Source organism: Watersipora subatra, chromosome 4 (genome assembly GCF_963576615.1).
Source record: "Watersipora subatra chromosome 4, tzWatSuba1.1, whole genome shotgun sequence".
In the NCBI taxonomy this organism is placed as follows: domain Eukaryota; kingdom Metazoa; phylum Bryozoa; class Gymnolaemata; order Cheilostomatida; family Watersiporidae; genus Watersipora; species Watersipora subatra.
The window spans coordinates 26,790,162-26,814,948 of NC_088711.1; the positions used below are offsets into that span (position 1 = coordinate 26,790,162).

At 38.8% G+C, this 24,787-nt stretch overlaps 1 protein-coding gene across 7 annotated transcripts in view; it reads right to left on the bottom strand.

Moving 5' to 3' along the window:
* Positions 1–8,011: 8,011 nt before the first annotated feature.
* LOC137395140 (rho GTPase-activating protein 45-like) overlaps positions 8,012–24,787 on the bottom strand; it is a 44,210-nt gene continuing 27,434 nt past the window's right edge. For 2 of the 7 annotated variants that reach the window (XM_068081954.1, XM_068081955.1), the window contains exons 8-22: positions 24,690–24,754; positions 24,425–24,469; positions 23,525–23,746; positions 22,225–22,410; positions 21,397–21,659; positions 21,087–21,283; positions 20,058–20,206; positions 18,410–18,598; positions 16,556–16,690; positions 15,127–15,302; positions 13,826–13,988; positions 12,880–13,053; positions 11,520–11,598; positions 11,115–11,195; positions 8,012–9,006 (exon numbers count right to left, since the gene is read on the bottom strand). In XM_068081954.1, the coding sequence (XP_067938055.1) occupies positions 8,516–9,006; positions 11,115–11,195; positions 11,520–11,598; positions 12,880–13,053; positions 13,826–13,988; positions 15,127–15,302; positions 16,556–16,690; positions 18,410–18,598; positions 20,058–20,206; positions 21,087–21,283; positions 21,397–21,659; positions 22,225–22,410; positions 23,525–23,746; positions 24,425–24,469; positions 24,690–24,754 (2,615 nt within the window). In that variant the 3' untranslated portion in view covers positions 8,012–8,515. Of the gene's footprint in view, positions 9,007–9,053; positions 9,691–9,903; positions 9,927–11,114; positions 11,196–11,519; positions 11,599–12,879; positions 13,054–13,825; positions 13,989–15,126; positions 15,303–16,555; positions 16,691–18,409; positions 18,599–20,057; positions 20,207–21,086; positions 21,284–21,396; positions 21,660–22,224; positions 22,411–23,524; positions 23,747–24,424; positions 24,470–24,689; positions 24,755–24,787 lie in introns of those variants that run through there. The other 5 variants (XM_068081958.1, XM_068081959.1, XM_068081960.1 and 2 more) reach the window with 5 other exon arrangements.

Sequence of the window (24,787 nt, forward strand, 5' to 3'; positions counted from 1 at the left end):
AAAGGTCATATTTCTAAGGATTGCCCTCGCAACAAGTTAAGCGAGAAATATGGATCTAGACGTGGTAGTGGGAAATATAGCAGTGGTAGTAGTAGTAGCAGCAGAAGCCCATCAGGAGATAGGTACAATTCTGGAAGACGAAGTAGAAGTTTTAGAAAGAGTCCACATAGAGTGAGGTTTACTAAAAGCAATGACGATTGACTATATGGTAGTGACATTAAACAAGTTTTAAAAGTAAATGGAAAAAATATTGAGTTTACGTTTGATACAGGAGCAGAAGTTTCTACTGTAACAGAAGAGACTAGTAAAATACTTGGTCTGACGTTGGGTAAACCTGAACGTAGTTTATGTAGAGCAGATGGATCTTCTCTATCTGTAGCTGGAGTTTGTAGAGTTGAAATTAGAAGTACTTACAGGTCTGTTGACACTCCTGTGTATGTTTTAACTGGTTCCAGAAAAAATCTTTTAGGATTGCATGAGTTACGTCAGCTAAACTTGCTTGCAGTCGTTAATAGCATGTGCAAAGATGATTTTGACCCTACAAGGGAGTTTCCCGACGTTTTTCAGGGTTTAGGCACGCTTCCTGGTACTTTTAAAATCAATCTGAAGGATAATATGGAACCTAAGTGCTTATTTACACCCAGGCCAATTGCGGCTGGTCTTAAAGATCAAGCTAAAAGAGAATTAGACCAAATGTTAGCTAGTGGTATTATTGAACCAGTTGACCAACCTACTGAATGGTGTTCAGGACTTACTATCGCGCCGAAACCTGGTGGTAAGATTAGGATGTGCGTGGACTTGACAAATTTGAACAAAAGTGTAAAAAGGGAAATATATCCTTTACCTAGAATTTCTGAGATGTTGAGTAATTTATCTGAGGGTAGCGTATTTTCGAAATTAGATGCTAATTCGGGATTTTGGCAAGTAGATTTACACCCTGAGAGCAAATTGTTGACAACTTTTGTTACCCCTTGGGGTAGATTTTGTTTCAATAAGATGCCATTTGAAATTTCCTCAGCACCTGAGTATTTTCAAAAGACCATGGAAAAAATACTTCAAGGATTAAAGGGGGTGGTATGTTTAATGGATGATGTACTAGTGTATGGCGAAACGGTCAGTGAACATTGGTTACGCCTTAGGAAAGTCTTGGAAAGAATAAAAAGAGCTGGTATGACTTTAAAAAAGGAAAAATGTGAATTTGGTTGTAGTGAAATAAAATTTCTGGGTCATATAGTGTCCAGTGTTGGCGTTAGACCTGACCCAGACAAAATACAGGCAATTTTAGACATCTTACCTCCCAGCAATAAATTGGAGGCAAGGAGGTTCATTGGAATGGTCAATTATTTGAGTAAATTCAGTAATCTCATTTCAGAGTATTGCACTCCGATATATGCTGTAACGGGATCAAAATCTGAATGGTATTGGGGGGTGAAACAGCAAGAAGGCTTTGAAAAAATTAAGAAATTGTTGACTAAAGCGCCTATACTATGTGCTTTTAATATTACTAGGCAACATAGAGTTTCAGCCGATGCTAGTAAGAATGCGGTTGGTGCTGTTTTGTTGCAGTTAAATTGTGACAATCTTTGGCAACCTGTAGAATATGCCTCTAGGACTATGAGAGATGCTGAAGTTAGATACGCTCAAATTGAGAAAAAGGCTTTGGCAATAACCTGGGCGTGCGAGAAATTTGACTATTACCTTGTGGGTAGACAGTTTGAAATTGAAACAGATCACAAACCGTTGGTTTCAATTTTGGGTGAAAAGGACATAGCTAATTTGCCGATTAGGATTCAGAAGTTTAGGTTGAGACTTATGAGATATGACTACGTCATATTTCATACTCCAGGTAAAGGAATGTTTCTAGCAGATTCTTTGAGCAGGCCAAATAAGCCTAAAGTATGTACAATTGATTGTGATAATTGCGCAGAAGTAGAACGGTATGCAGATGCTGTAGTATCTTCATCCAAATACATAAATAGTGATGAGGAGAAGATACTGCAAGCTATGGCTGATGATGGAGTGGGTAAAACTGTGATTGAATATGTGGAGAAAGGATGGCCAGAGTCAAGTACAAACCTAAATGGAGAGATAAGTAAATTTTATGGAAGTAGAGATAGGTTGAGCATTTTCAATGGTTTGCTGCTTTATGAATCCCGCATTTACATACCTGGATCTTTGCGACATTCTTATTTGGAGAAATGTCATGAAGGTCATCAAGGTGTCAATAAGTGTCGGAGGAGAGCCCAGCGACACTTTTGGTGGCCTGGCCTTAGCCATGATATAAGAGACTTTGTGGATAACTGCAATATTTGTATCATGCAGAGGGACATTAAACACGAGCCAATGTGTGTCAGTGAATTACCCTCTGTTCCCTGGGAAGTAGTTGGATCTGACATTTTTGTATTCGAACATGAATTGTATTTGCTAATTGTGGACTATTATTCAAGGTGGATTGAGGCTATTCCAATCACTTCTCAGACATCTAAGGCAGTTGTTTCAGCTATGAAAAGAACATTTTCGAATTTTGGTATACCCCGAGTGGTCCGTTCTGATAACGGACCATGTTTTGACAGTAATGAATTCAGAAAATTTGGTGAGTTGTATGACTTCCAAATAGTTACCAGTAGCCCTAGATATCCCCAATCCAATGGGCTAGCAGAAAGTTCTGTGAGAACTGTAAAGAGGCTATGGACAAAATGCGCAAATAAGTCTTCAGCTTTGTTAGCTTATAGGACAACTCTATTGTCTTCTGGATACTCACCTGGTGAGATTATGTTTGGTAGACCACTGAGGTCTAGTTTAGGTGTACCATATGACAGTGATATAGATTATAAAGAATTTGAAGAGAATGATTTACTTCAGAAATCTAAGATTAAGGAAAGGTGGGACAAGAAATACCGGGTTAGCAAGTTACCAAAACTCTGTCCCGGTAATCTAGTTTGGGTAAAGACACCAGGAATTCCTGGGAGAAAAGGTATAGTGATAAGAGAGCATAACTCTCGCAGTTACTGGGTTAAAATAGGAAATAGTGAGGTTAGGAGAAATAGAAAACATTTATTTCTTCTAAAACAGGATTGTGATAGTAAAAGTCTTGAAGAATTTTACCTACCGTTACCTGGAGATACAGTTAGAAATGATGACATTTCAGGTGATAGTGAGGGTAACGAAGTTAATGCTAGGGAGGATGTTGATGATAGTGATTTAGAAACCAATTTAAGTCTTGGTATTAATGATGATGCCGGGAATATTACTGAAACTAGAAATCTAGAGCCCGTAGAAGAGATTGTAGTTGTCACCAGGTCTGGGAGACGAAGTAAGAAGAAGGTTATGCCAGATATGGTGTATTACTAAAGCATTAGTACTGTTGTAGACTAACCAAAACAATGAACATGAACGAAAAAGATGACGGGCAGTGGACTGTGGTGAAGTCGAAAACTAAACAGAAAGCTGGAGAGCCTAAGAAAGGGTTGAGCGAGATGCAAGGAGAGGCCAGTGGAAAAGAGAACAGCAAGGATGCCGGGAAAGATAAGAGGATGGTTTGGGGCAATGAAGGAGATAAATGGTGTATGGTATGTAATGCCAAAAGGGACCACATAGCTGTAGAGTGCCCAGGAAACTTTTGTAACAAGTGCAAAAAAAGTGGTCACTGGGCTAGGAATTGCGACCAGGAGATTAAATGTAGGTGGTGTGAGAACTTTGGACACCATTACTTAGAGTGTCCTAATGGAGGCGATAGATTTTATAAATCTAGTAAGCGAAAGGCCGAGGAACTAGGTGAGCACAAATCTAGTGGATCTATATCTCGGTCTAGCACTAGTTATGCCGGTATAGTTAAGAGCAGTAGAAAAGTTCAAAAAGTGTCTATATTGAGTAAAGTTAGTGGCTTTTTGGATGAAGTAGAAAGTGACAATCTTTTGGATGAGAATAAATTTAAAGAGAAAAGAAAAGATATTAGATTAAGGAGAGAGAGGTTACAGCGCAGGTTTGAGGAGCAGATGGGAGAGTTGGAAAAGGAGGAAGTGGAGTTGAGTGAGGAGTACGAGAGCTCTGTCGCCCTCCAAGGCGTCTTAGCTGAAATGGCCAAGGTGAAAGCCCGTTTGCTCGCCAGATCTGTGAAGGCTAGGCCCGCGGTGGACAGCGTTTCCGCCGGCGCCCGTGCTCAAACAGAAAAGGCTGCTGGACCCGACTCTTGCAATCTGAGCCTGGAGGGCGATTCCAGGGAGGAGACCTTGAGTGCGGAGAAGGCCAGGGTGGAAACTGGAGGCGCTGCTGAAAACTTCCTGGAGGAGTCTCTTAAGACCCCAGGTTTGTCTGAAAGTAGCAAGCCTGTCAGTACGACAGATGCCTGCACTGGTCAAGAGGAGTCCAAGACCCTTGACTCAGCTGCAGAGGAAGAGTTGTTGGGAAGCGAAGAAGGTGATGGAGGTTTTAGGAAAGAGGGAAATTTGATGGACTTTAAGGATTCAGAGTGAACACGTAAAGCAGAAATAGGCGGCTTTTGTGGTTTCCTTTTTTTGATGTTTGTAACTTGATTGATGTGGATTTGATATTGGAAATAAATGTATATATATGAAATTAAGATCTTCTGAGGCCATTTCCTAGGAGAGGGGGCATGGTGTGTAATCGTGCTTTGAGATCTTATGTAGCGTAACAGTATCTATGGCAATGGTGAGACGCTACTGGGAGTCAAGGTCAATGATGCTATCGGAATGGAGTTAAAGCTATTACGGCTTATTCACGGCTTTATCAGCTTTCCCGGGACTATTGGCATATAAGCTCCACAGGACCTCATGGACTTTCTTATTCTACGGTGTCGTATCAAGGTATGTACCTGCACGTTATTTAACAGCGAGAAGGTCACGTAAACGTTTGTTTCTTGGAGCCACTGGAAAAACGCATTTCTCACCTACTAAATTTCCACATCAAAAAGGTAAGTGTTTCTTATACGATGTTGTATTGTCTATGAATTGCCACATCTCCACTACTTAATAACGTTGGATTTGCCGCTGTTCGTGATAGTGGGTCATGTTCATTTCCTTCAGCAGCCGAGTTACTAATTTTTTTCCAGCTACGAGTAGGCCTACTGTAACTTACTATTACAGAACTTTCACGAGTACTCCGAGGGTTGCGATACGCTATTGTGAAAAGAAAGAGAGCAGCTGCTATCGACTTACTGTCACCCTGCATCAGCCATGACCAGCTATACGTCGCCTGCTCAAAAGTAGGCACACGCCGAAAACTGTTTCTTCATACGCCCGACAGAAAAACCAAAAATGTTGTCTATCCGCATGTGTTGCGTTGAACTAAGGGAGAGAGAGAGAGAGAGAGAGAAAGGGAGAGGGAGGAGGAGAGGGGGGAGAGAGGGAGAGGGGGGAGAGGGAGAGAGAAGGGGAGAGAGAGGGAGAGCGAGGAGGAGAGGGGGGGAGAGAGAGAGGGAGGGAGAGGGGAGAGACGGAGAGAGGGGAAAGAGGGAGAGAAGGAGAGAGAGAGGGAGAGGGGGGAGAGAGAGAGGGAAAAGAGGAAGGGAGAGAGAGGGGAGAGAGACGGAGAGAGGGAGAGAGGGAAAAGAGGGAGAGATGGAGAGAGGGAGAGATGGAGAAAGGGAGATGTAACTGCATATTTGGAGTTGTTTTACCGTATGAAAGACAACTCTCAATAAACCTTATGCTGCCCGTGAATCTGCTCCTGTAGACGAGTAATGCAGCTAGTATGTCAATAAAACAGTTGTGCTCGCTCACGCATAGCACCTGGACATGCATCTTCTTGCATCCTTACTGTGTTCTAGCAATAATAAACCAAGACTCATTTGCTTTACAAAACACATATCACAAGTTACTTTTACTTTTTTCCAGCTACGATTACTACAGAACTACAGCTACTACAGAACTTGCACGGGTACTGCTACTGCGTTTTACCTACTAAATTTCTACATTGAAAAGGTTAGTACTTCTTATTCAAAGTTCTATTGTCTATGAATAGCCACACCTCCACTACTTAAAAATGTTGGATTTGCAACTGTTCGTGATAGTAAGCATGTTCATTTTCTTCCGCAGCTGAGTTACTTTTACTTTTTTTCCAGCTACGAGTACTACAGAACTACAGCTACTACAGAACTTGCACGGGCACTCCGAGCGTTGCAATAGGCAACGGTGAGAAGAAAGCGAGCAGCGTATATTACAAAAAAGCACACCATCTCATTCACTTTTAGAAACGCTTGAAGCAGTACAATGCCTCCCAAAAAGCCTACTGCCCAAACGCAAGAACAGATTGATTCCCGTAGAGAAAGAGACCGAATTCGCAAAGCAGCAGCTAAACGAGCAGAAACTGCAGAGCAAACACAGCTACGCCCACAACAGAACTGCTACTGCAGCTGCTAGAAGTGCAGAAACTGAAGAGCAAACACAGCTAGGCCTACAACAAAACAGAATAGCTACTGCATCTGCTACAAGTGCAGAAACTGCAGAGCAAACACAGCTACACCTACAACGAAACAGAATAGCAGCTTCTAGAAGAGCAGAAACTGCTGAACAAACATAGGTACATCAAGAGCGGGCCAGAATAGATGCTGCAGCTGCTAGAAGTGCATAGACTACTGAACCGACCCAGCAGCGACTCAAACGGCTAAGAGCAGCCGCTACAGCTGCCAGACGTGCAGAAACCTCCGAGCAGCGACAAGAACATGATGCACTAGCAACAACAGCTGTTTGGCGAGCCGAATTTTCAGAGCATATGTAACGACGACAACAGCAAGATGCACTAACTGCAGCAGCTGCTACCAGGTGCCGTGTATGGGCAGAAAACTTCGCACTTGACTACAGTCCTGCAACACAGTATAAGGCCAAATTTTTCTATGGGACGAATGTCCAAAAATGCTCCAGATGTAATGCCTTACGTTGGAAAGGCGAGAGGTCATATATGTAGTTTATATAGTAGATTTTATTGATAATAAATTTTATTAACAAAACCACATTACTGCTGCGCAGTTTGTATATACCATGTCAAAACACAGGCTATAGTCGAAGAACTGGTGGGTCATGATTAGTGTTTCAAGCATGTAGAAGTCTCAATTCAATAAATGCTGGCGATAGCTTAACAGTGCAATAGCAAAATATTTTCTATAATTTCTTAAAATATGTAAAACTTTTCAATACTGCCAGTTTGAAGAACTTTGGTTTGCTTAGCAATGTCAATTTCATTATCAGTTCTGTGTACAAAATTAGGACAACTCCGATTTGAGTGGTTCGAGACTGATGCATTGTAGACTACCTGTAGAACACATTGCATATTTCCATTGTTCTCTCCAACATTATTGACATGTACGACTGCATGTGTGTGTGTGCGTGCAGTCTGATCAGCACAAAAACTTCAGTAGATTGCATATTTGGAGCTGTTTTACAGTATGAAAGACAACTCTCAATAAAACTATTGCTCTTACCAGGGCTATTACCCTAATCACCATGCTGTAGTCAATCCAGCAAACCAGTCTACAGCCATAATCTACCAACCCATATACACCGCCTGTGAATAGGTTTGATCTGGTACTGGTGATCTATGTATGTCTCACACTTGCTCAAAATTATGCTACTGTTATGCAGTGGGATGCCCTCTTTATTATAAGAAAATAGAAAGAAAAAAGTCAACAATATCAGACAATACTAGACAACTCTCTCATCACAAACTACGGGGTCTGAACATATTGCGATCACAAACTTAAAATTTATTCATAGATGTGGCGTAGATTAAAGATATGGTGTAGATCACAGATGTTCTGGAGATAAATTTTTGACAGCATCCAAAGAGCTAATAACACGAATTAACACGCAGCTAAATGCTTTGATGTCAGGCACAAACGGTCACCTGTAACTAGTAATGAATGCACAATTGGGTGATGAAATTATATACATGGGATTTATAAAAACTTGTAAGTTTGTTTACATAATTATAGCAACAAAAATATTTTATATCTCAAATATGTAGAGTTGTTTGTGGGTAGGAGAGAAGGTAGCGTGCCTATATGTGCTAGACAGCAATGTGTATATTTTGTATAGTAAAATTGATGCTTAAAAACTGACACGGCGATAAAACATGTGTACGAATAGACAGAAATATGACCAGATAAAAAAATATAGCCAGTAGATATGAATGATTCAAGATAATCGATAATCAGTTGATCGGGTGAGAATGCTACGATGTACTATGACCTCATGAAAATTATAAAATACAACTGACAAAGATAACACGCAGCAATGCCAGCACAATACAGTGAGTATATATTCAGTAAATATAAGGAACAAAATATAATGTTGATAACAACAGCAATAACGCTAGAAATATTTAGCGGGCTTCAAACTAGTTAGCTGAATTATTAGTATACCGCTTTAACAGGAACAAAATGAACAATTCAAGATCCACTCAAAAACCTGTTATAATACTCTGTTCATCGGCTGCACAAGTTGAATAAAAACAACAAGAGTACTCATATCATCGATATTAATAAATACAACATCGCAAACACCTATACAAATTTTGGTTCCGTAGATTTTTTCTTCATAGAGTGCGTATAGAAGATGGCTTTTCCAGCCGATCTGGAGTTTTCGTTAAAAGATGCTGATATTTTGCTTTTCGAAGGGGCGCTAGATCCACTAGTTCGAGATGAGCGAGGATTTAAGAAAGTTGAGTCCATGCTCAGCCTCCGCTCATTTTGCATGAGCTCTTCAGTGATGTCAGGAGCACCTATATCGGGCAACTGAGGCGTTACAAGAGTTACCGGCAGCGCTGAGTATAGCTGGCCGGCAGCACGCGGTGCGCTGTATTGGTAAGTGTGAGACATGACCGGATTATTATAATAACTTTTAACATCCTCACACCTAGCGGCTTTTCCGTTGTGTGAGACGATCTTAAACTCGACAGATGCTGACTTCTCGACAGAGCTGGAAGTGTGTTTCGGGAAAGGCATGCTAGCTGATTTCATCACTTGAGTGTGGTATATGCTCAGTTTTTCCATGCCTAAATAGTCCAAGATAACTGGAGGTAAAACAATTACTAATACGCATAATTAAACTGATTTTGCAACTCATGAAATCTAATGAGCACACAGATTTAATTCAAAATAAATAATTGATACAAACAAAACCATTTAAAAAGTCTGTCCTGAAAACAAAGAATAAATATCTCCATATCATCTAGAGCAATATTTTCATTTTAATACATACATTTTGTAACATAAATCAAATCTTTGCACACAACAGAAATGTAAGAATAACAACCATGAGGGTGTGCAAGAAGAAGAAGAATGGTGTGGAAGTAACCAAGCGGGCATGTTAGATAAAGATCATGCATGTACTAGAGATTAGAGCATCAGCTGCATTGCTATTAGCGTATTAATCCCAATCGCGCATTAATATCTCGCTCAGAATCTGTGCAGAATGTGTAAATAGTTTATATTACTAAGACAACAGTAGAAGACAAATATTGACAAGACGAGAGGAAATTTGAATATAAATCTAACATATAGAAATATATATATATGAAGAAACAAGTGAGACAGACACTCTTATGTGAAATATGAAATGACCAAACAGTTCTAGCAAATGTGAGTTAACCGTGCAGCGTTACCTTTTACTGACTACTATAGATCGATGCAGACTCGCTGTCACACATCAAAACTACATGACTGCGTTAATGGCATCCCTACAATGCCAAGTCATCATCGCTTTAGACTCAGACCCACACCAAAGGAATTGGGAGGGGGTAACAGTATTACACAGGGTTGACAACAATAAGCAGCCATTGATACCAAGGGTTTTGGGTTACTGGGTAGACCGCAATAATGGCGAGTTAAACGGTGAACAGAATAGGACAAACCAGAGCGTGATGACCGAGTACACAATAATAGATTGTTACCCACTATTTGTGTCAAAGCTGTACTGTCAAAGTATTAAAACAATATCATTCGTTGCAAAAGGATATATACTTGTAGAGAAATTCTAAGAACAAGGAAATGCAATGAGATCGATACATGACTTTAACTAGCTAATAAAATTTTTCCCTTTGCCTTACGTAGCACATCAAGTCAAACATTTCTTACACTGTGTCAGTTTTTAAGTCAAGGTTTGAGCCTCAATAACAACTGCCGGCTCATGTCACTTTGAGCTGAGATGTTCTGTTTTGATCAGAAAACTCCAACAGCTATTGCCATCTGTTGATGTCACGCACAGCGCAATTCTATTAGTTCCTCCAATTAATGTACAGGCTTATTCTAAAGCTTCCCACAATACTGGTACAAATGTATTCATGCTCCCACTTTCAAGGCTGCTTATCACTGCCTATCTCTTAAATCCTCTCCATTAGATTACTGAATGTCATACAATCGATGTGATGCTTTTTATAAATGAAAGATCAAGAATTTGTTGTAGCTTAACAGCCATTTCTAAAAATTATAAAATATATCAACGTTTCTTGAAAGTTTTGGCAGTGAAAAATATGTCAGGAAGTTAGTTAACAATTATTTCACAAAATATTGAACTTACCATTAAATGATGAGGTTAGCGGTTATTTAATTTGTATCAGTACACGATATATCAGTACACGATATATCAGTACACTATATATCAGTACACTATATATCAGTACACTATATATCAGTACACTATATATCAGTACACTATATATCAGTACACGATATATCAATGAAATAATGTAATCGCAATAGCTATACAAGATGAGTTTTTCAGCAATTTTTTACAGTATCATACATTTAACTTGCAACATATTATATTGCGATTAAATAAAATAGTTTGTTGGAAAAATAAGGTTTTATGAGGCGCATTGGTAGCGAATAGGCAACCTGCTAATTTTTTTTGTACAAAAACCTTAGAAAATGGCTATTAAGGTAGTTTTAAAAAGCAGCAGCAGCTCAATGATAAGGAATTGAAAATGTCAACCCTGTTCGCCATGCCAAACATTATGAGTTGACCAAAATATCAATAAGTTCTAAACATTGACAAATATAGGTAATGTTATACTGAAGTCACGAACTGGGCGAAACTTGAATTGTAAGCAACATATAGCAAAGCGGTGTAAGAAAACACGACCCTGCTTGTAAGCTTTCTTACCGGCAGGAGGTGGGGTATCTTTTATATCCGGTGCTGACTCGTCGTCTGAGTCATCGCTGTCGCTGTCTGTTAGCATGCCATCTGGTGGAGCAAGAGATAGCGGTAAAGAGAAGGCAAGCGGTAAGCAAAAACAAGCACTGGCATATCAAAAGGCCACAAATGCAATGAGGTGACATGCATGGAGTCGTCTAAACCGCAGCTATTATCTCCTCCATTTAACCACCCACCCCATTCAACTGCTCGCTAGTACAACCTGGACAGGGTCATGAATTGAACGGTTGTTTTCATGTCCGGGTGAACGATAAAATGTGACAAAACACTTCTGGTCATAGTTGAGCCATGCAGTGATGCAGTGATTCAAAGAGTAGCAATTTGTGTGATGTAAGTATACTCTGAGGATTTTACCTGGAAGCTCTGTAGTTCCTTTTGAAACGTCTGATGTCTCATCGATGCACTCAAGGTGTTCCTCACTGTTGTTTACGCTCTACCAACCAACAGAAATCCTATTTTACACTTGTTGTTTCCCTCTAGGCCGGGGATCTGCAACCTTTTCCACTCAAAAAGCCGTTTGGACCTATTTTCCCCAAGAAAGAACGCAATGGGGGCCACCAACCCCTTTTGATATTTTATATTTAAAGAAAATACTACATATTAAATACTTTTAATGCTTTTATACCATGTTTACACCATAAAATGAAAAGGTGTGGCATGTACAGTATAATGATTCAAATGCTGAGAAAACAACATTACACTTGCAAAGAACAATAAAACAGCTAATAATAACTTGAACGTAACGTGAAAATATTACGTTGTTTTTAAGGTTACTCAGGAAAAATTGCAACTTGATGTTTAATTCAGTCCTTTTAACAAAACGACGAACTTAAATTTTAACAGCAGCAAATGTGCTACATTTATTTTGTGTTCTGTCATTTGGCGCGTACGGTGAGTAAGCTGTCAACCTGAATAATAAAAGACAATTTATTCAAACAATGACAAAATAGCTCAAATTAGACCAAATTTGCTCAAAGCAGCCTTACACACCAGTTCCGAAATGGCCTTTGTTTTCTCATCTCCTTCCGGATAATTTTTAGCAAAGGATACGTTGTTATTCTATTATAAAACAAACTCACTTTGCGATTTAGTTGTTGCCTTAAAATATGCTATCGTTTACAGGTACATCTATTCCTGTTACAAACCTTTGCTACTCTCGGACAAGCATTACGAAGCAAGCACTGAATGAGTGCAAGAAACTCGACAAAAACAACACCATTTAACCCTATACATATTAATTCCTTACAAAGCCTTCTTCATATGTTCAACTCGTCACACGCGGTATCAAATATTCTCATAATTCGTTCAATTGATTTTTTCCACGGCTCAGAAATTAACGATAACACTTTTTGAAACATTGCGGGTAACTACAAGTAACAAAAATATTTATGATGATAGAGAGATTTGAACCCATTTAAAAAAATAATGTAGCAGTAAACTAAACAAATAGAGGTTTTTATTAGTACTTTAAAGACAAGCTGACAAAAATATAGGTTTGGTAATGCAGGAGATGGACGTAGCGTAACTTACCCTTCATAGACTGGGTCAAGTCTTAACTAACTCAATCCATTTACATGCTAAATACTGAAAATCACTTCTCTTCTTGAGCCAAAAATTTGCTTTAATTTTACATTGTACATGTATATTGCATTTAATTTATATATTATATGTAGACATTTGATTGTAATCAATTAAGAACATTAGCATAGCTTACTGCAGACGCAGGTTTAGCGAGAGCTGTTATGATATCATCAGCAAGTGTTGAGTCCATAGAATTAAGCCTGTTAGATGAAGAACTCTCACTAGCAAGGGAGTCAGTGTCCGATAGTGACTCTCCTGCCGCAGTTGCTTGTCTTGTTAGTTTGACCAAATCTGGACCAAAGAGCACCTACAAAATATACATCGCATTGAGAAACAAACTCCAAAAAACAACAAGGAGCTGTTGGAGTACCAGCCACGTTTAAACTAGATGCTCACGCAGTACGAATTCATGAAGATGTTACAATCACTAGTACCCTAGCAGTTGAGTACAGCACGAGGAATTGGTAGGTGTAATAACAATCTGCACAATTATTCCAATATCTAGCAAAGCGGTTAATTGTTCAGGTGTTTAAGTATCAGTCTACCAAGCTGAGTGTTGCGAGTTCAAATACTGTACGATGCAATGTTTTTCCTAGCATCTACTCATGGCTACAGACGGTCAGACAAACACGACACTTATTTTATTTTATATATTCTATTATTACTATATATACAGTTTGGTCTTAATTGTGACTGGTTGTAACTTAAGAAGAGGACGCATAATACAGTCTGACAGCAGCTGAAAACAAGTTTGACTAGCAATTTGTGACACATGTCTCAACTACAACCTACTTAGGAACAATAGCAGCTACTTATAAACTTACAGCGAATCAAGTTTTTGCTTGCAAATCATGTCAACATTTTTTAAAACACTACTGCATTAGTGGTCAGAACACTCACTAACCCGTGTGTAAACAGACTGAGACAACTCCAAAAATGAAGCAAATCAGGGGTTGTTAGAGACTGACAGTTGCGGTTATGGGAACTGATATTTAAAACAAGAGATATATCACGCATTAATAAGGTAGATAACTACGGAGGCTGCTAAGAGAAAGGAGATAACTAGATAGGCAACTAACCGTTGAATTAACGATCAGTAGTTCAACAGCCCTAGTCTGGTGCGCTGTATCGATAAGAGAATTGAGATTAACAGGTCCCTCACTCGGCCTCAGCAGAGTAGGACCAAAGACTATGCCAAGGTTGCTCGGATTCATCTGGTTCTCGGATTCTAAATCGCTCACCCTGCGATATGTCACCATAGGTTACCAAAGATATGATGCAATATGTCAATAGGTTACCAAAGATATGATGCAATATATCAATAGGTTACCAAAGATATGATGCAATATGTCAATAGGTTACCAAAGATATGATGCAATATGTCAATAGGTTACCAAAGATATGATGCAATATGTCAATAGGTTACCAAAGATATGATGCAATATGTCAATAGGTTACCAAAGATATGATGCAATATGTCAATAGGTTACCAAAGATATGATGCAATATGTCAATAGGTTACCAAAGATATGATTGAAGAATACCAAATCACCCTTGCCTCAAATTTTGCTTTTTGGTACAGTCATATCTTCACACCTAAACCCAACACGTGCTGACAGTACAGTGTTGGCATTGTAAGGCGAAAACGTTGTATAGAGGGGTATACAAACCTATAGAGATTATCTAATGCAAACACTCTTGGTAAAAAACCTCAAAATTTTATATATGTACAGTACATATTTAAAACTAGTAACAAAATAATATATTAATCTTAATAACTATAGTTACCTACAGCAACTTTAGTGTATTTAGTAGTTATGATCTGTTTATGATTCTTACTTCTTCCTTTATCAATCATAGAAACCATGGCTAGCAAATCAAAGTTCTATATGTAGTTATATTGTTATACACTGTATAATGAATTAAAGTTTATAGCAAGTTTGTGCATTTTAGCGGTTATATTAAACGCTAAAATGCACAAAGAATTTTCACTTTCGCTTACTTTCACTAATTTTCGTTTCACTCATGCAATATCAAGCATTTACAAAACATGAAGAATGCTGAACTAATAGAGGGAGAGAGAGCGTCATATCTCTTTCAGGCATTCTGGGAGGAATTTCAGCAAAAAGCATATCGGCGTCTTCGTTGTTCAAACATATGCAGCAGACTGACCACCAATTGGAATTCCAAGAGACATTTTGATGTCTCTCGAAAACCATAATGTGGGGGCAAAAAAACATCGTGTGTCACATAGTAGGGCCAAAAACTCATAAAGCAGGAACGTCGTAGCCCGATGGTGCACTGTATAAGTATTTCTTCCATGCAGCTACAATAAAAATAGTGAAAAGACATGAAAAGACAACAAATGGTGAACACAGACCTCTTAAGGTGATGGATTATAGTGGCAGTAGTTTTCAAGTTAGCAGGAGGTAGTTGATCTACAATGGATTTAAGTCGGGCTATCACCTCTTCCTCGTCTATTCGTCTGGATGACTGGTCTCGCGCTACGTCCACAAAGGACTGATAAAGTGCGACGGTTAAAAGAGGCTCTGGTAGCTGAAGGAAAAAAGGTATAATGACATATTAATGACAAATGATACAGATATACAGTTTTTGCGCTGTTTAACTCATGCAAACACAAACATATTGCATCTGTAACTAAGCTATGTGTGATGCCAGACAGAAATATGTGCCAAAATATAATATTTTGCAAAGTCTACAACATTACATTTCATTTTTTTCTATTTCTGTATGCACCTATGTTCTACACCTCATCAGCGGTCGGTAGTCAAATAAAAAATTGATTACTTAAAATGGAAAGAAGTTCTCCCAGCCCCCACAATCACACCCACCTCAGTGATGACTCACAACAAAACATTGCCGCAAAATACATGTACATCCTGAATGGCGAAAATCTGTACAAATTTGACAGCAATATGCATCCTTCTACAGAGGTAAAAATGGCTGTACCAAATTATATAATCATTGTAGTTATTAGTATTGAGAACCATTCTATAGTAACTAATAATAGGTAGATAAAAGACTGCACAGTAACTAACAATAGGTAGATAAAAGACCACACAGTAACTAACAATAGGTAGATAAAAGACCACACAGTAACTAACAATAGGTAGAGAAGAGACCGCACAGTAAATAATAATAAGTAGAGAAGAGACCGCATAGTAACTAATAATAGGGAGCGAAGAGACCACACAGTAACTAACAGTAGGTACAGAAGAGACCACAAAGTAACTAACAGTAGGTGGAGAAAAGACCACACAGTAACTAACTGTAGGTACAGAAGAGACCACAAAGTAACTAACAGTAGGTAGAGAAGAGACCACACAGTAACTAACAATAGATACAGAAGAGACCACACAGTAACTAACAATAGGTAGATAAAAGACCACACAGTAACTAACAATAGGTAGATAAAAGACCACACAGTAACTAACAATAGGTAGAGAAGAGACCACACAGTAACTAACAGTAGGTAGAGAAGAGACCGCACAGTAACTAATAATAGGGAGAGAAGAGAACACACAGTAACTAACAGTAGGTACAGAAGAGACCACAAAGTAACTAACAGTAGGTAAAGAAGAGACCACAAAGTAACTAACAGTAGGTAGAGAAGAGACCACACAGTAACTAACAGTAGGTACAGAAGAGACCACAAAGTAACTAACAGTAGGTAGAGAAGAGACCACAATGTAACTAACAGTAGGTAGAGAAGAGACCACACAGTAACTAATCATATGTGGAGAAAAAAAGCAACACAAAAACTAATAACAAGTGGAGAGAAAACTCACCTGGCGAAGATAGAGCTTGAGAACGTTTGATATGACATTGGGATGGTGCTGGCTAAGGTCAACCATGCCACCACATTCAAAGCTCTGACAGAGTTTTTCCACTTTTGATTTGACACCAGATATCCGGTAGATCCCCTAAGAGCAGAGCGCGCAAGCTATAGCCAATAAGCACCCAATGTGATCAAATTTAGAGTTCATACAGCTAATAGAGGAAGTGATGTAAAAAACAATTGAACACATCCTGAATAAAGGGCATCAGAAACTTATTCAACATTATCACAGCGTGTTGTATCGCTTGACTAACTATGTATAAAACAAATATAATCTGATGCCAAAAGACTGAATGAGCAAACTAAAGGTATTGTTGTTTGTCAAGATAACTGGCAGCATGAATGGGCCAGAGAGTCCAAATTGGACACATGCTTGTTAGACAATTGCTTATCCATATAATATCTTATTCAACCATAACTGTCACGAACAACTTTTATTGTATTTACTAGGTAAATCAGACACGCTGATTCCGATTTTGTACTCAAAATAAAGAATAGTCCACTAACCTTCAAAGTCATTTAGGCTTTTTTAAAACGTTTCAATATCCGTTTCGAAAACAACACAATCGGCATTACAAGCTCCGCCCATAAATATGTGACGAAACCTAGCTTTTTCAGAAACGGAAGTTAGGAAAGTTTAGTCCGATTTAAAATAATAGAGATGGGTGTCTTAAAACCCATTATTATCTAAATCCAGCCTGTAAAATAATTTCAGTTTTTTATGAAAGGGATATAAACTATTTAAAATTGCTCGCAGCTTGTTACATGACGTTTAAATGGGCTGGACGCCGAGGAAAATGAGCTCAAAAAGCGCGGTTTTATCACGAGCTAGCGTTGTTATCGCGCTTTTTAAATATGCAATGCTAAATAGCTTATCTACCTTTCAGAAAAGACTGATATTATTTTTAAAGCTGGATTTAGATATTAATAGATTTTAAAACACCCATCTCTATTATTCTAAACATCTTTACGTAACTTCTGTTCCTAAAAAGCTAGGTTACGTCAAGTATTTATGGGCGGAGCTTGTTATGCCGATCGTGTTGTTTTCGAGACCGATATTAAAACGCTATAAAAAATCCTTTATTACTCTGAAAGTTAGTGGCCTAATCTTTATTTTGATTACAAAATCGGAATCAGCATGTCTGATTTACCTAGTAAATACGATAAAAGTTGTTCGTGGCAGTTATGGTTTCAGCCTAGTGGCATGCGTTACATGATTTTAGAACTTCAGCTTGATGATAATGAGGAATGGCAGTGAACACAAGTTATTACCTTAGAACCCCAATAGAGGAATGGCAGCGAACACAAGTTATTACCTTAGAACCCCAATAGAGGAATGGCAGCGAACACAAGTTATTACCTTAGAACCCCAATAGAGAAATCATCAGATAAAGACTAAGAGAATAGATCTACGCACTCAATCAACTCTACCCTGAACTGATAGGCTACAATACACCAACTATTGTGACCACTTTTAGCCCAGAGCTTGGGAAAGCATACGAAGGTTTGAGCTTTTTGCATAATACACAAATATGAAAATAACCGAGCTTGTAGAAAAAGACTGATTTTAGTCAAAGATATGAAAACTCTGAATATGGCTGCTCAATATTCTGATCACAAGACCTGCAAGTAGAAATATGTCATGACTGGACCGAATGCAAATGTCTAGACTAACTACACAGGCACACCTCTGACACTAGCAACTGGATATAATAGCAAGAAACAAGGTGATAGACACCCTTACCATCTCACATCCGTAATTCTTTATAAACGTGACAACAAAAAATCAAAATAGGGCCAATACCTTCATATCGAGACCGCGCTTGTCTATTTCCTCAATGCATTGAGTAACTATATTGGGCACCTCTACATTCATGTTCTGAATGTGGTCATCAAAAGATACACCAAAAAGTGTCATACGACGCTCCAGTGGCGAGCTTCCGCAGGAATTGGTCAAACTCAAAAGGCACTTTTTGTGACAGGCTGTCCGACACTGAAAGCAGATACATATAGTTCTACGTGACTGAAGAGACACACAAGACTGAAATGGCCAAGGCATCTAGGTCAATGAGGTTACAAGAGCTGATAACTTTATGACATGGCAGAATATAACATGCCATGTGTCTACATATTGATGAGAAGTTAACAAACTTAAAGCTAGGCGCGTGTCGAAACGTACTTTAAGGACAAGTACAAAGATGAGCTGATAGATAAATTGTATAGAATGCATGTCATCCCACTACAATCACGCTATTCATTCTGATGTTCACTTTAAAGGTTTCTAAATAATCATTTCAATAGATTAGATTTCTTCGTCTCACTACTGGCCCATTTTATCTGCATAAAGAAATAACCCGATCTTAGATGACCAGAAACATTTGACCACTAATATAATTGTAAGAACTTTGTTATTAAACCTATCTTGCTCAAGTTCTTTAGCAAGGCATATTTTTATTTATAATGTGCTGGTTTCTATTGATACAAATTATATGATCTTGTTATGGATTTGTTATTGATTTGTTATTGATATTCCAAATCAGCAACGTTTATTACTATTCGTTATTTAGCTTCACATTCTTCAAACCCGTTCAAATACTATATATTATATTATTTAAATACTATATTATACTATTTAAATACTATACAAACGAAAAATCTCCCATTCTTAGATGCACTAAAATCTGAACAAAGCCTATTTTTAATTCCCCATTATATACACTTACAGTTAGTGATATAAATTGGAATATGAAAAAGTTACTACATCTCAATTTCAAAAATGTTCATGACAGACTTCTAGAGAGGCCTTAGGAAGCTGGTCTGACCAGCTCTTCTAGAGAGGCCTTAGGAAGCTGGTCTGACCAGCTCTTCTAGAGAGGCCTTAGGAAGCTGGTCTGACCAGCTCTTCTAGAGAGGCCTTAGGAAGCTGGTCTGACCAGCTCTTCTAGAGAGGCCTTAGGAAGCTGGTCTGACCAGCTCTTCTAGAGAGGCCTTAGGAAGCTGGTCTGACCAGCTCTTCTAGAGAGGCCTTAGGAAGCTGGTCTGACCAGCTCTTCTAGAGAGGCCTTAGGAAGCTGGTCTGACCAGCTCTTCTAGAGAGGCCTTAGGAAGCTGGTCTGACCAGCTCTTCTAGAGAGGCCTTAGGAAGCTGGTCTGACCAGCTCTTCTAGAGAGGCCTTAGGAAGCTGGTCTGACCAGCTCTTCTAGAGAGGCCTTAGGAAGCTGGTCTGACCAGCTGTTCCAAATCTGTCTCACTCATTAACGATATGCAGAAGTTATGAGTCAGACAGACACATGACTGGTGATATCTTCCATCTCCTCTATATGAGATTAAAGAAGCTACGAGTCATCAGAATTCTCAAGTAATTTCGACATGACATGAGTCATTAGCTTGTCAATCAGTGAAAAAAGAACTATGTCCGTTAATGAGAAAATGGAGGCAGACTGGAAATCACCTGCTCGCACTCCATGCTGTTGAAATAGACATAGGAGTCACAAACACGACATCGTGAAGGAGTCTTCAACTTCTTGAATGTATGTCCCAGATGTTTTTCCACATCTTTTGAAGTCTGTGACTTGTAAAGGGACGCATCAGATAAAGTGACTGGAATAAAAAGAGCAGGTAAAAGTGTGCCAACCATTATAAGAAACACAGTTGCTGACTTTACCACTTTTTATAACCAGATCTTTTGCACTATTTTATCATGTAAACAGTATTTTATCGTGTTAACAGTATTTAATCATGTTAACAGTATTTTATCATGTCAACAGGGTTTTATTATGTTAACGGTATTTTATCATGTTAACGGTATTTTATCATGTTAACAGTATTTTACCATGTTAACAGTATTTTGCAAATATGTATAAAAATACCACACCAAGTCCGACAATGATATTAAGTGTTATTTGCAAAATTATTGAACCTTTAAAATCACCTTATTCAGACGTTGTTAAAAAGCAAACAGATTGAGCTATCTGAAAAATAAGCCAAAACCCATATTCCTTAGTAGTAACGTCGGATGAAAGATAAAATGTATTGCAGCAACTTTGGCCATACCTTGCCTAGATCTAAAAATATTGTAAGGTAAACTTTTGCATATATAGACAACTTTAACCGTAAAACTAGAGTAAACAGAGAACCACAGGCTATACAAGCATCTACATGAATGTAATAAGATTTGCTGTAGTTGTAAGAATCAAGAACACAGGCTATACAAGCATCTACATGAATGTAATAAGATTTGCTGTAGTTGTAAGAATCAAGAACACAGGCTATACAAGCATCTACATGAATGTAATAAGATTTGCTGTAGTTGTAAGAATCAAGAACACAGGCTATACAAGCATCTACATGAATGTAATAAGATTTGCTGTAGTTGTAAGAATCAAGAAAACACTCGCGATGCCGGTTATATGATAGAAGACATAGCTTTGCTGAGCACGCCCTTTGCTGACAGTGTGAAAGTAGCCTAAGAAGCTATCACCTGTGGAGCCAGAAGAGGGGTGGTAAGTAGAGGAGTCAAATCTCTTGGCACTATAGGGACTGGCTGATGGAGAATTGTCTCCACTCTTGTTGCCAGAGCTGACACTTTCAGACTCGCTGCCGGCCTTGTCACCCGGCGTTCTCACCTTGTTTGTCGAAGGACTTTCAAGAAGCCCAAAGTTGCTCGTCTTTCGGTTCCTATGAAAATGAACATAAAAATCAATATTAACGACTGCTTCTAGTAGGAATAGTAGGACAGCGATATTCAACAGCTCACTGTTTACAGCAGCAATGACAGCATATGTTCTCACTTATGATCATCATTTCTGCTTTGGTGATAAGGTTCAAAGACGAACGCTTCGTGTTGAGGAGAATCATCAGGAGGAAGGCGCCGCACATATTCAGAATATTGCATGCCCGGCTCGTAGCCTCGGCAGTTCTCACACAATGTTTGATATTGCACAGGGGCTGGAGCTGAGACTGTGTGCTGCAACTGAAAGTAGGCTATGGCGGCCGCCTTCATCGTACGCTCGCACAGAGTTATCAACTCTCGTACTTGACTCAGTATGACACCCTGCAATGCACACTTGTAATGAGGACAATTGAAAATTTTTTCAAATGCTCTAAAACTTGAAAAAGTATCATCTAATGATACTCGTTGAGGTAACATTACCACAAGGAATAAAGTTAAACCTTCAACTCTCTTCAAAGTAAAATAATATTTACTATTATAAGAGCCGTGTCTGTTCATCCGCCTATCCGGAACCACACTAATGGCGTTAAGAAAAAGGATCACATTGTACAGGGATCGAACACGAATCCCACCCAAGCGTGCAACCATCTGTGCCACTCAACCCCCTTGCAGCATTACATAATAATTGTACACATACTTATTACACATAATGTTCCCTCACAGCGCACGGGACCGCCAGCTTAATAGTGCTAATAAAATGTGCTGACATTTTGGATGTACATAACCCATGCCACGTCTCATCAAACATTGGCAATTGATCAGGATAAAGCGACACCAAAACGAAAGAGATATTACAGTAGTACAGTAGCCGATGAAGGTATCACATGGCTACACTCTGGCACCATCGCTAGACTCTAGAGCAATTTGACACCGTAAAATCTTGTACCTTTGTCTTCTCCAACTCGGTGCGTCGCACGTTTGCTTCGTGCACACACGATTTATACGTCGTCTCAGCCTCAGCTGCCTTTAAATACATATCATCCGTTGCCTTCTTCTTTTTCTCCAGCTGCTTTGTGTTTGCCTGCCCTAAACTGCTACCAAGGGCCTCATTCTCCATCTTGGATGTGGTGTCCTGGTAATGGAACCAATCATTAATGCAGAGGTAACTAATCTTTGCCAAGCAGAAAATAAATTCTATATGAACTTGATGCGATGTCTGAAAACGTATAGCAATATATAGGCCCTACAGTAACATCCATACTAGTAACACATTACAGTGTATAGCAATACACACAGCCATACCCTTACTGGGGGCCCTTACTAGTAACACATTACAGTGTATAGCAATACACACAGTCATACCCTTACTAGTAACACATTACAGTGTATAGCAATACACACAGTCATACCCTTATTAGTAACACATTACAGTGTATAGCAATACACACAGCCATACCCTTATATACAACAGTATATAAGAATACACACAGTAATACCCTCACAAATCACAGCAGGTTAAACTTAATCTTCACTTTTTCATGCAAACCAAGTTTAGTTTCACCTGATTTCACCTTGCAAATGTGACGATATTTAATTCTATAACATTATTTGTGTAAGTGTTAATAGCCAATAAAAATAACAAATATATTTGTGTAGGTAATGTATAACAGCAGTATAGATCAACTAAAGTGCTTGCTTGCGACCCGAACTGGTCATCACAAACACTGGCCCAAAAACTTAGAGCAAATTATCAGCTCATGTGCACAGCTTAATTCATTGCAATAAAGAAGACCATGTTGAGCAGATGGCTCAGACCCACGTTAAACCTACATGTATTGTACCAAACGTCATACGACGTGAGACATTCGATGATATGAAACTTCATCGCAGCTTAATTTCAACTTATAGGGTTGTGCTGTGAACACAAAAAACATTTTAGATACCTCTTTATATGATAAACTATCATATGGATGTCTTTGGGCCAAATAATACAGCAGCCCGGACGGATAAAACCGGCAATTGAGATAAACTGAGTACAAGCTCTGCCAAAGATCTAGAGACTGCTATTACACAAAAAGCTTTTCCAACTGCCACATCAAACAAATAACAATATATAACTTATATATGGCTATGATTGAGCAGCCAAACCAACTAATTTCCCATAGATATATAGAAAATTATTCACTTTTATTAAAAAACAAGAAGTCTCACGCTATGTAAATCCTACACAATGTTATGCCTATTACCTTGACCCTTTCATACTCTGTATAGCGTTGATAATATATAATTTTGGCTTTCTTTAGATTCGCAATTGCATCATTCATTCGTTTAACTTCCTTACTCCATTCTTCTCGCAGGAGCTTTCGGGCTTTTTCGTGCTCAGCTCTCCGCTGGGAGAGAGGCTCTACAAACTTTTGGCTCTGCACCAGGGTACAGGCAGCCTGAGACGTGTTGGCAAAGTCCTTATCCTAGCAATCGAATGAAAAATATGATAGAACAGAAAAACGAGTAAGCTATCGCGGGAGAGGGTTATATTTCGGATTACTCAAGAACCTATCATAAACCTATCATGATACACAGAAACAAGAAGAATGATTAACCTATCTTAACAATGCCTGTCATATAATACTCACCGAGCATATACTAGTCATACATTCGTAGTTTCAGAACCGCGCAAGATTAAGGCCATGTTTTTCTTATGACTAATCTATGTACAAAACAATGTAAATACATCTGATAAGATCGTACTAGAAAAACACAAACAATAACTTAATGTGAGAAACAAGCCAAGACTGCGGCATACGAGATAAATGTGAGCACTATCTGATTGCGACCCCACTGAGAGGTGTCACACGAGATATAATAAAGGCAGATATTCTCCTCTGGCGAGGCTGGTGTGTGCCAATGTTTTGTCCTGTGCAAAAGAGATGAGTCAGGGTCATTTTGACAATGGAAAAAGTTCTGTGCCATGGAAGGCCTGAGTTATGTGTAACTTTCTACTAATTCCCTGCATTTGAGAAAGAAGTATAACGCATACTAAACAATTTATAAATAGTACGCTGTCACAGATCAGCTCACCAGGCTGCAGGATGAAAACAAGCATTTCATAGCAAATTAATTTAGTAAGAAGAACACATAGAACCCACCTGGTCGAGTGCTGTGCCAAATATCGACTGGAAGGGTAAGAAACTCTACAATGAAATTAGATAAAAGTTTCAGTTTAGTTTCTCGGCGTTGGTAACTATTTTCTGGCATATGAAAACATCTTAGTTTCGATCACTCAAAATTTTTGTTGGAAAAACTTTTGTTTCTCGCGAATGTGACGAGCGAGTAATAATGGTGAAAGGATGAGAACAGCGCCATTGGATGATGCATAATGCTGGCCAACAACTTCATAATGTACATTCTCACATTTTCCATGATGACAGGTCGTGTTGTCTGAGCCAGTTTGGATAATCCACGTGCAAAATCAGCCTCTACAACCAACATCAGCCTTGCAACAAACAGAA